This window comes from Ranitomeya variabilis, chromosome 5 (genome assembly GCF_051348905.1).
Source record: "Ranitomeya variabilis isolate aRanVar5 chromosome 5, aRanVar5.hap1, whole genome shotgun sequence".
NCBI lineage: Eukaryota > Metazoa > Chordata > Amphibia > Anura > Dendrobatidae > Ranitomeya > Ranitomeya variabilis.
In genome coordinates, this window is record NC_135236.1 from 175,415,519 (window position 1) to 175,427,879 (window position 12,361).

Genomic DNA, 12,361 nt, shown 5'->3' on the forward strand with positions numbered 1-12,361 from the left:
TGTGTAGAGACGGCTCCAGAAGACAAGAGGGAGATGGGACAGAAGGAAGGATGATGCCCTCATTGAGATGAAAAGGAGAAACCACTTTAGGAAGAAAGGATAGAACCAGACATAGGTCAACTTGTCCTCGTGGAACACAAAGAAAGGCAAACAACAGGAAAGAGCTGCAAGTTTGGAGACACGTCTGATGGAGGTGATCGCCACAAGGAACGAAACCTCCCAGGAGAGTAGGGAGGGAGGAAAGTCCCAAATACATTCACAGGGTTAACCCTTAATAACGGACAAGACCAAATTGAGATCCCACGGGTCTAGGGCAGGCCGATAAGGAGGGATGGAATGAGCAACTCCCTGCAGGAAAGTCTTGATTTTGGAGCTAGAGGCCAAGTTCTTCTGGAAGAGGATTGAAAGATCAGAGCCCTAACCCTATAGAGAGCTGAGAGCGGAGACAGAATCCAGGCCAGACTGGAGGAAACCAGTAAGGACAGCGATGTGACCCGACTGGTCTCGCACCATCGAAGAAATGCTTTCCAAATGCAGTGGTACACGAGTAGGATGCCTGTTTTCTCGCTTTGATCATGGTCTGAATAACCTAGTCTGCGAACCCTGTGGCTTTCAAGAATGCGGCTTCAACAGACTTGTTAAATTAAGAGACTGTGAACTCTGGTGGAAGAGGGGAACCTAGGGAATAAGATCTAGATGAAGTCAGAGCTTCCAGGGGATCTCTGCGAGAAGATTGATTATCTCCACGTACCAGGCTCTACGGGGCCAGTCTGGGGATGTGAGGATGACTGGAACACCCTCCGGTTTTATCTTCTTGAGGAGCTTGCGAATTAAAGGAAGGGGGAAAACAGATAAGGGAGCCTGAGCTGAGCCCAGGCTATTGCCAGAATGTCTGAGTCAATCACTAGGGGATTGCAATACCTGAACAAGAACCACAGAACCCTGTTGTTTATTCTGCAGACCATCAAGTCAACGTCATGAGTGTCCCACCGGAGACAAATCTGTGAGAAAACAGTCGGGTTTAGAGACCAATCGCCAGCGGAGAGACCCTCGCGGCTCAGAAAATTAGAAGCCCAGTTGTTCACCCTGGAAATGTGTACTGCGGAGAGATGGTACGTTCTGCTAGGCTCCAGTATGCACTACAGCTCTGACATAAATGGTCGGCTCTGCGTCACGCCCTGATGGTTGATGTACGCCACAGCTGTGGAGTTGTCACATTGGATTCAGATGGGGCGGCCCACAGGTCCTGCCAAGGAAGGAAGCTAGGTAAATGGCTCTGATCACCAGAAGGTTCATGGGAAGAGAAAATTTCTGGTCCTTCCAGCTGCCCTGAGCTATGAGATCCTGAAAGACCGCTCCCCAACCCAGGAGACTGGCTTCTGTCGTCATGTCCTCCCACCAGATCAGTAGAAAGGATCTTCAGTGATGGATGAGGGGAGAGGAACTCCACCAAGTCAAGGATTCTCTTACGCAAAGTGGGAGAACAATAGTCTGGTCCAGGGACTTGATTGACTTGTCCCAATGTGAGAGAAGAGTTAGCTGAAGAGGATGGGTGTGGAACTCCTGGGTGTGGAACTTCTTTACTGTAAGAGCAGTGAGACTATGGAACTCTCTGCCGTATGATGTTGTAATGAGTGATTCATTAATTAAATTTAAGAGGGGACTGGATACCTTTCTGGAAAAGTATAATGTTACAGGGTATATACACTAGATTCCTTGATAAGGCGTTGATCCAGGGAACTAGTCTGATTGCCGTATGTGGAGTCGGGAAGGAATTTTTTTCCCCATGGTGGAGTTACTCTTTGCCACATGGGGTTTTTTTGCCTTCCCCTGGATCAACATGTTAGGGCATGTTAGGTTAGGCTATGGGTTGAACTAGATGGACTTACAGTCTTCCTTCAACCTTAATAACTATGTAACTATGTAACTCAGCAAATGGAATTACTGCCATTGCTGCCACCATCTTGCCCAACAAGCTCATGCGGAGCCAAAAAGAGCAAGGGTCTCCAAGAATACCGAGAAGGGGGGCAGAGACCTTTTCCTTGGGAAGAATGACCCTTGCGCAAACGGTGTCAAAATCAATGCCTAGGAATACTAGGTGTTGGGTCTGGATCAGAGAGAACTTTAATCTATTGATGATCCAGGATGAGAAGGGACAAGGTTTTGTCCAGATAAGGAATGGATATAATTAGTGATGAGAGAGTGTACTCGGGTGGTCTCCGAGTATATGTAACTGCTCGGAGATTTAGTTTTTGTTGACACAGCTGCATGATTTATGGCTGCTAACCAGCCTGAGTACATGTGGGGGTTGCCTGGTTGCTAGGGAATCCCCACATGTATTCAAGCTGTCTATCAGCTGTAAATCATGCAGCTGAGGCAAGGAAAACTAAATCTCCGAGCAGTTACAAATACTCGGAGTTCACCCGAGCGTGCTCGGGAAAACCCGAGCAACGAGTATACTCGCTCATCACTAGATATAATCCCTCTGATGCATAGTATAGCCATTACTGCGGCCATAACCTTCGTAAAAACCCTGGGAGCAGTGGCTAGGCTGGAAGGAAGGGCCGTACATTAGTCATGGGAGTCCTGCACCGCGAACTGGAGGAATCCCTGGTGACCTGGAAAAATAGGAATGTCAAGGTAAGCATCCTAAATGTCTAGCAATTAAAGGAACTCCCCTGGTTCCATAAAAGCTCTCAGAAAGCGGAGAGATTACATCCTGAAATGGCGGATGAAGATGTACCTGTTCAATAATTTGAAGTTCAGTATGGGACAGACTGATCCGTCCTTCTCCAGAACTACAGATAGGTTTTAATAGAAACCTTTAAAATGTTCTGTCACGGGAACGGGGATGACGACGCATGGTTGGAGAAGGAAGGAGATGACCTTGAAAACCCGGAAAGCAAGGGATTTTTTCTTTGGTGGTTGAGACATGAAAAAAACAGTTTTGAGGGAGAAAAGATCTATTTTGTAGCTGAAGTAAATTACCTATCTGACCAGGCGTTGACGACCACATAAAGTGAAGCGTCCTGGAACAGAAGCAGACGGCCGCCCCCATCCTGAGAGAAACTCCAGGTGGGGGAGGCAGGTCATGCGGAGGACAACCTATTGGATGTAGAAGACCTGTGTTGTTGAACGCAGGAACACCTGGAAGGCACCAGTTTGAAAGAAGGCCTTTTCCTCGCTTGCCGTGCAGGGGCCTTTTCCTGATGGTTGAAACCTCTGGAATTGGGCAACTAACAAAAAGAGCGAAAATATAGTGTACGCTGATTGGCAGATGTCTGGGCTTTTTGCTGGGGGAAATTATCTGATCTAGCATAGCCCCGAAAAGGCACAGGTCCAGAAAGGGAAGACTGGTGATGGACTTTTTAGACGCAGAGTCTGCGTCTCACCCTTTAAACAAAAGGACATACAAATGGCCACGATGTTGCTGGATACCAGAGCAGCACATCCAGCGGCATCGAAGCGGTGGCAAGATTTATGCATGGGCAATCTGATCTGCCAGATGGGCTAATTCGTCAGGGGGGGCCCAGACACAATAACCTGATGAAAGCCTTTAGCCCAAGCAAAAAACCCTTAGACACCCAGGTGGCGGCAAACGATGGACAAAGTGCCATTCCAGAATCCTCAAAAATAGATTTAGAAAAAGACTCAACATGTCAGTGTGGTCCTTGAGAGAGGCTATGTCAGGGAGGGAGAGAATAGTGTTAGAAAATAAACGAGACACAGGAGGTGGAAGGGGGGGGGGAGGAAATCTACCGCCGGAGGGTCCAACGAGACTATAATAAGGGTCAGAAGCAAAGGGATATTCAGTGGGGAAAATAAGTGTTTGATACACTGATGATTTTCCAAGTTTTCCCACCTACAAAGAATGGAGAGGTCTGTAATTATTATTGTAGGTACACTTCAACTGTGAGAGACAGAATCTAAAAAAAAAAAAAAAAAAAAAAAAAAAAAAAACACACATTGTAATATTTTTAAATAATTAATTTGTATTTTATTGCATGAAATAAGTATTTGATAAAATAGAAAAACAGAAATTAATATTTGGTACAGAAACATTTGTTTGCAATTACAGAGGTCAGACTTTTCCTGTAGTTCTTGACCAGGTTTGCAGACATTAAAGCAGAGATTTTGGCCCACTCCTCCACACAGATCATCTCCAGATATTTCAGGTTTCGGGGCTGTTGTTGGGCCAAATTGGGTTTCAGCTCCCTCCAAAGGTTTTCTATTGGGTTCAGGTCTGAATACTGGCTAGGCCACACCAGGACCTTGAAATGCTTCTTACGGAGCCACTCCTTAGTTGCCCTGGCTGTGTTTCAGGTCATTGTCATGCTGGAAGACCTAGCCACGACCCATCTTCAAGGGAAGGAGGTTGTTGGCCAAAATCTTGCGATACATGACCCCATCCATCCTCCCTTCGATATGGTGCAGTCTTCCTGTCCCATTTGCAGAAAAGTACCCCCAAAGTATGATGCGAAGTGTAGGATTACAGGAGGAGCAGAATGAGATTGAAAGGTCCTAATTAGACATATATGTAAAAAGGGTTCCAGGTATGAGGCTGGTGTGGGGAGGCCTGTATGTCTATAGTAGAAGAGCCTACCCTTTCCTGAAAAGGCGCAGACAAGATGAGAATGAAGAAGGAATTGACCACAGGAGCACACAAATGGAGCAGCGCTGGAGACCGGGATCTGATGACTGGAGAGTGAGGAGATGCAGGAGGAGGAAACCGATGAATACCGCTGAGAAATGGTGCCAGAAGAGGAGCTGAAAGTGCGCACCTTAAGCTGGATAGGCTGGAAAGAAGAATTCAGAAGAGGCGGCCCAGGGAGCAAGATGGGAAAAACGCCTGCAGGTGAGCGCTGTTCGCTGGCTGGGAGGAGAGGCCTAATGGAGGAGTAGGCCTTGGTGAAGCCATGGACTACAGTTTGACAGCAATTCACCAGAGAAGCCTGGGAACGCGGTTTGAAAAAAAAACAAACAAAAAGCTTCGGTGCCGTGAAAAACCTGCTGAGGTCTTCAAGGCCCGGAACCCCCACTGCCTGCACTGAAAGGAAGATTATGGGTTGAGCACAGTGCATTTCCATCTTGGTATGAGAGTACCTGAGAGCCGCTGTGCTATCATCTTTCGTTCTGACTACTTCACATCACAGAAGATGTTTATCGAGATCTCTTCGCAGGAGTCAATGGAATAGGTACATTTTCCCTCAGTACACGTCTCATTATGGTGGGTGAGCAGGCCAGAAATAGATGGCAAGGACCAGTCTGCCTGTTCCTCTGTGCAGATGCTCCAAACACTCTCGATGTGTTGGGAGTGGGGGGGGGGGGGAGGAGTAGTAGGGTCGTGCCTGCTAGAGGGTACGATGTGGATCAGACCGCACTGTTAACTCGGTCCCTAGGTGGCATGAGAATGTGAGCAATTACACCCTGTTGCTTGTATTCACAAGTTACAACTCAAAAAAAAAGAAGAAAATTAATAAAACACAACAAAAAGGTAAAGACGGGTCTGAGTGCAGACCTGTGTCTGCGTCGTTTGTACTAAGCAAAAATGAAAAAAAAACAAGGTATATCGATTTTTGAATAATTTACCGTAGACTTTGCCACATTCTTATAAAAAAAAAAGACACTAATCAGAATGGTACAAAAACACTTCAACGTGTATCCTGCCCAACACAACCCACGTGATCAATGCAGTCAATGACCATTATTTGACAGCAGTGATTATGTGTTTTCTGGTGGCCCACCCATTCAGAACTTCAGGCAGCTGTGGGGGATTACACACGTAAGTTAAGCTTATTGTAAAGCATTCGCTACCCCTGGCCTATTTAGTTTACTTTTTAAAAAGAACATTGCTTTTATGTTTTTTTGGCAAGAACTCACTGTACAATGGTGGGGGAAATAAGAGTGTTGGTACTTGTGAGGGCCACTTAGTGCTGGACAGCCCGCCTGATCTAACAGTATGGATGCAACTAATACCCTGTTGTTGCACTTGGCCTTTTCTCAGTGATGTGAAGCTATAGCATATGGCAATAGCAGATCGAAACGGATTTAAGCTGCACATCTCACATCTATAACAAAGTCATAGAACACCTTTGTATTCTGAAACAGCAATTAATGGGCCTACAGACATCAGTAATTTGGGAATAACAAGGGTATGGAAATAGCGTACCTTTGCCAGACTGAACATTGCTTGCATAGCTGCCTTGTCTTCTACAAACTCCTCTTTCACATCAGCATCAAATGTTAAATAGGCCAAGCCTTCCACAGCCCAGCGTCGGGTGCTGGCCTGGATGCCCTCATTGCACAGCCACCTGCAGGGTAGTACAGAGAATACAGACCTTTGTCTTACCCCTTATTCACATATGTGTTGTGCAGAAAAGTAATGGATATGTAACTCACTTCCGGCACTGCTTTGCTAGCTTTAGAGTGGAGCCTTCTGCAAACTGTTTCATGCTGAAGTCCGTTCCTCCTGCTGATCCCAGCTTACAGAGACCCTACACAGGAATATCACACAGCTTGTTATCAGACACTAAAGAGCAGAACACAGGTCCATCTTCAGTGTCACACACTCACCACCAAGGCTCGGATACGGATAGCATCATTTTCATTTTTCTTGTATATGTCTTTGAGGAGCGTCACCCCATTGGCAGTGATGAAGGAGGCTCTCTTGGCTTTTCCAGCGGCATGGATGAGCGCTTCTACGGCCACCTGCTGATCAATCTCTCGTTCTGAGGCGCAGAGAGATATGACGCTGTCCATTATACCAGAAAGCTCTAGAGTTCGGTTTCCAGCATCAAAAGGTCCTTGTAAGAGGCATGATACGGTCTGTATGGCACGCAGCTTTCCGTCCATACCATGCTTCTCAAACAGGCTCCTGGGTATAGAGAAATGCAAAGAAAAACTCATTCAGGAATCAAAAGAGGCGACTTTTGTAACATCCTATAAATTAAATAAAGTACTTAGGATTAAAAAAATAATGCCAATATATTTCCTTTTCAGTAATAAAGGGGTTGTCCTATTAGTGCAGATAGCTGTCATTGATGCGAGATGTAAGACTCTTGGTCAGCAGCTGGCAGAGTCTATGGCAAGGACAGATACAATTACAATGGTGAAATAGAAAACAGGCATGCTTGCTGGCACCAACCAATCTCAGCACAGTCTTCACTTCATCACCCCAGTATAAGGAAATAAACTGGAGCTCTGAAGAGTTGCTTCTAGCAACAAGGTCACATTTTATTAAAGGAAAGGTAAAACTTTTCTACTGAGCGATTTTGCCAAAAGAGGGATTTTACCGTAAAATCTCTTTCTTGGAGCCTTCATTGGGGGACAATAGGTAACCATGGGTGTATACTGCTGTCGCTAGGAGGCTGACACTATGCAAATAAAGAAAAATAACTCCTCCCCGGCAGTATACACCCTCCGACAGGCACCAGCCAACTCAGTTGGTGCAAAAGCAGTAGTAGGAACAAGTATAAACAACTCAACCTATGTACCAACCCAAAACAACGGCACGTTGGCCAATATGGTACAACATAAAGGGAGGGTGCTGTGTCCCCCAATGAAGGCTCCAAGAAAGATTTTACGGTAAGAACCAAAAATCCGTCTTTCTTTCTCGCTTCAATGGGGGACACAGGTAACCATGGGACGTCCAAAAGCAGTCCCCAGGGCGGGATAATAAGAATAGAGAACTAGGTCGGCCGGTGCGAAAGCGCCGCCTGCAGTATCTTTCTACTCAGGCCTGCATCCGCAGAAGCCTGAGTGTGCACCTTGTAGAATTTCACAAAGGTGTGGATGGACGACCAAGTTGCAGCCTTGCAAACCTGCGAGGCCATAGCTTGGTGACGAACTGCCCAAGAAGCTCCCACAGCCCGGGTAGAGTGAGCCCTCACCCCCGGGGGAGGCTATTTGTCTTGAACACGGTATGCCTCCAGGACCGCCGAACGGATCCACCGAGCAATTGTGGACTTAAGGAGGCGGGGAGCCCCTTCTGACGACCTTCCGAGACGACAAACAGAGGGTCGGACTGATGAAAAGGAGCAGTTCAGGCAAGGTAGACTCGGATAGCCCTGACCACATCCAAATTGTGGAGAGATTTCTCCAAAGGATGAACTGGGGAAGGGCACAAAGAAGGAAGGACGATGTCTTCATTGATGTGAAAAGCCGAAATCACCTTTGGCAGAAAAGAAGGGACAGGCCGATGGACAACTTCATCCTGATGAAGGACCAGAAAGGGAGAACGACAGGACAACGCCGCCAACTCGGAAACTCTCCTGATCAAGGTGATGGCGACCAAAAAAGCTACTTTCCAGGAAAGAACCGAAAAAGAGATGTCCCGAATCGGTTCAAAAGGCGTACACTGAAGGGCGCCGAGCGCAAGGTTGAGGTCCCACGGAGCGACCGGAGGATGGTAAGGAGATGCAACATGAGCAACCCCCTGAAGGAAGGTTCTCACCTGGGGAGAGAAGCAAGGTCTCTTTGAAAGAGAATTGACAAGGCAGAAACCTGACCCTTTAACGTGCTCAGGGAGAGGTTCGAATCTAGACCCGACAGAAGAAATCCGAGAAGCGAAGGAAGGGAAAAAACCATAGGGGATAGACCGTTGACGTCACACCATCGGAAAAAGGCCTTCCAACATCTATGGTAGATACGGGAAGATACCGGTTTCCTAGCTCTTATCATGGTTTGTATGACACGTTGAGAAAAACCTGCGTTCTTCAGGATCGTGACCTCAACGGCCATACCATTAAATTCAGAGACCAAGAACTCGGGTGGAAGAGGGGACCCTGCGATAGAAGATCCGGACGGTCTGGGAGCCTCCAAGGTACGTCCGATAACATGTTCATTAGCTCCGTGTACCAGGCCCTGCTGGGCCAATCTGGAGCTACTAAGAGAACGGGAACCCCCTCTGACTATCTTCTTTACGAACCTTGGAAGCAAGGGAAGAGGCGGGAACAGGTAAGGCATCTGAAACTGGGCCCAAGAGATCACAAGAGCGTCGCAGCCGACGGCCCTCGGATCCCGGGATCTGTATACGTACTGGGGAACCTTGTGGTTTGCTCGGGAGGCCATTAGGTCGACGTCCGGCATGCCCCACCTTTGGCAAATCTGGTCGGAGACAGCGGGGAGAAGAGCCCACTCGCCTGACATGAGCCCCTGACGGCTGAGAAAGTCGGCTTCCCAAGTGTCCACCCCTGGTATGTGGACAGCTGATATGGAGGGAACGTGGTTCTCCGCTCACTGCAGAATTTTTGCCACCTCCGTCATGACTTGCTTGCTGCGAGTCCCTCCCTGATGATTTATGTAAGCCACAGCTGTGGCTTTGTCCGACTGAATGCAGATCGGTTTTCCTGAGAGGAGGGGCTGCCAGCGGAGGAGGGCTAGGAAAATAGCCCTGATTTCCAAGAGATTGATCAGGAGGCGTGCCTCTTAAACAGTCCAGCGCCCGTGGGCTGTGAGGTGGAGAAAGACCGCACCCCACCCCTGGAGACTGGCACTGGTGGTGATGACCTGACAGTGGAGGGGGAGAAACGATCTCCCGCGCAGAATGGAAGTGGATAGCGTCCACCAAGTGAGAGACTGTCTCACATCGAGAGGGAGGCGAACTGGTCGGTCTAAGGAGAGTGGATTCCTGTCCCAAACTGACAGAAGGGCCCGCTGGAAAGGGCGAGAGTGGAACTGAGCATAAGGGACCGCTTCCATGGAAGCAACCATCTTGCCCAGGACCCTCATGCCGAGCCGTAGAGGTAGAGGGGTAGGACGCTTTAGGACTTTGATGCCCCTCCGGAGAGGAATTTCCCCCTTGGGAGGAAGACCTGAGCCTGAATGGTGTCGAATTCCATGTCAAGGAATTCTAGACGCTGGGTTGGAATCAAGGTGGACTTTTGTTCGTTGATTATCCAACCGAGGCGGGTTAACGTGTCCAGAGTGATCTGGAGACTGTGACCGCAGTCGCGGCGAGACGGACCCTTCACGAGGAGATCGTCGAGATAGGAGATTACGAGAATCCCCTTCGACCGAAGGATGGCTATGACCGCTGCCATTACCTTCGTAAAGACTCTGGGGGCGGACGCCAAGCCGAAAGGAAGAGCCATGAATTGGAAATGTTGGTCCTGGATCGCAAAAAGAAGGAACCTCTGATGCTGAACACAAACTGGAATTTGCAGATACGCATCCTGAATGTCTACAGAGCACAGAAATTCTCCCGGTTCCATGGAGGCGATCACCGAGCGCAAGGAATTCATCTTGAAGTGCTGAATCCGGAGGTGGCGATTCAATCGTTTGAGGTCCAAAATCGGGCGAAGAGAGCCGTCTTTTTTCGGAACTACAAATAGATTTGAGTAAAAACCGGAAAACCACTGGTTGGAAGGTACTGGGACGATTACCCCTGAGGCGAGAAGAGAATCGACCGCTTGAAAAAGCCCTGGGACATGGGAGAGCTGTTTGGGTGGGCGGGAGAGAAAAAAAACGTCTTCCTGGGAGCGACAAAAATTCTCTTTTGTAACCTGAATCTCCCTGACCCAGGTGTCGTCGACCACCGATAATCAAGGCTCTGAACAGAAGAAGCCTGCCTCCCACCCTGGATAGATTTCCAGGTGGGAGTGACCCGTCATTTGGAAGAAAATCTGTGGTCGCGAGAACTAGAAGATTTGGAGGAGCAGCCTTTAACTCTCCAGTGAGGGGTAGGCATGAAAGAAGGCTTCCTTCGGTCCCTTTAAGTGGAAGACCGGTCATGCTGAGAGGCACCACATGAAGAGGCGAAGGAGCGAAAGGAATGGGGTCCCTTTCTATTGAAGGGACGCCTAGGCTTAGATTGCGGAAGAGAAGTGCTCTTACCGCTCGTGGCGTCCAAGATCATTTGGTCTAGCTGTGCTCCAAAGAGCCTGGATCCCTGGAAAGGCAAACCTGCCTTTTTTGGAAGCGGGATCTGCGTTCTACGCCTTCAGCCAGAGGACACGGCGAATGGCGACAATATTGCTGTTTGCCCTTGCAGAGCAAGCAGCCACATCCAGAGAAGCATTCAGAAGGTACTTTCCAGCCAGTGAAATCTGATCTGCTAAATCCGCTAGCTCCTGTGCAGGAGCCGAAGGTACAATGCCTCTGCATAGGGTTTTGGCCCCGGCCGACACCGCTTTCGCCACCCAGGTAGAGGCGAAATTGGGGCAGAGAGAGGTACCAGAAGCTTCAAAAGCTGATTTGGTTAGAGCCTCAATTTGTCTGTCCGTGGGGTCCTTTATAGATGCCACGTCAGGAATGGACAGCACTGTCTGGGAGGATAATCTAGACACAGGTGGATCTACCTTAGGAGATTCGGACCATTTGCTAACAAGGTCTGCATCAAACGGGTATAAAATGTCTTAACGTTTCCTCCCTGGAAAACGTTTACCAGGGTGTTCCCAGTGTCTAGACATAGTGTTATCAAATTCCTTATGATTGGGAAAAACTCTAGAAGGACGCTTCATCTGTTTGAAAGAAACGGAGATGTCCTGAGAAGCTGCCTCTTCCTCCTTAAGCTCAAGCGTTTGAATAATGGCTGAGATAAGGCTGTCAACTATATCCTGCGTTGCGGAAGTCTGATCTGTATCTGAGTCAGAATCCAACTAAGAGGATACATCTGACCCGACGTCCGCCTGCGAGGAGGGGGAACGGATAGAGAGCGGTATTCCGGCTGATGCAGTTGGATCCGGAGAAGTGGATGAAGAACTAGACAGAAAACGCTTTCTGGTTCTTTTCTCAAGTCTGCCCCTGTGAGGGTCTTGGACAAGTGCGAGCGAATCGCTGTGAGAAGCGTTCGTGGCACTGGTGGCAGTAGCCAGCAGTGGAATATGTTCTAGTACCTGAACCAGGGACTGAGACACTTTAGTCAGGTCGGAGACTGAATGAGACATTGCAACAGCACACTCCGAGGGAGGGGGAGTGCACTCCAGAGTACGAGATGCACAGGAGGCAGCTGGCCGGGAAAGCGCAGGCTGCGAGCGTCTGCTCATGCAGAGAACGTGCCAAACAGTGGGGCGTGGCCGGCTGAAGAGAAACCAAGCGTCTGATAGGCCGGCAGGGAAAAGGGGGGTGTGGCCCACCGGAGCGCTGCCAATACCAGCGCTGGGCTGCAAGAAAGGTGTGTCCAGCGCTGCGGACGAGGAAGAGGAAGGGGCGCGGCCTCCCGGGGAAGAGACTGCCGGAAAGGAATATGGTGGAAAAAGTGCGTTGCAAGGAAAGAGGAGCAAGATTTAAATAAAAGAGCGCCGGATGGCCCCCGAATCCCCTAGCCCGGTAACGAAGCGCCCGTGCAGCGGCGAGTGCTGCTGGATAATAAGGTTAAGTGCCCCTGCATGGAGATTGCGACGATGCAGCGATGGGGGGGGGG

At 48.9% G+C, this 12,361-nt stretch overlaps 1 protein-coding gene across 1 annotated transcript in view; it reads right to left on the reverse strand.

The window, feature by feature from the left end:
- The window catches only part of UNC45A (unc-45 myosin chaperone A), a 63,431-nt gene that overhangs the window by 32,220 nt on the left and 18,850 nt on the right, over positions 1–12,361 (reverse strand). The window contains exons 10-12 of the mRNA XM_077263557.1: positions 6,574–6,874; positions 6,400–6,494; positions 6,170–6,311 (exon numbers count right to left, since the gene is read on the reverse strand). Coding sequence (XP_077119672.1) covers positions 6,170–6,311; positions 6,400–6,494; positions 6,574–6,874 — 538 coding nt within the window. The remainder of the gene's footprint in view (positions 1–6,169; positions 6,312–6,399; positions 6,495–6,573; positions 6,875–12,361) is intronic.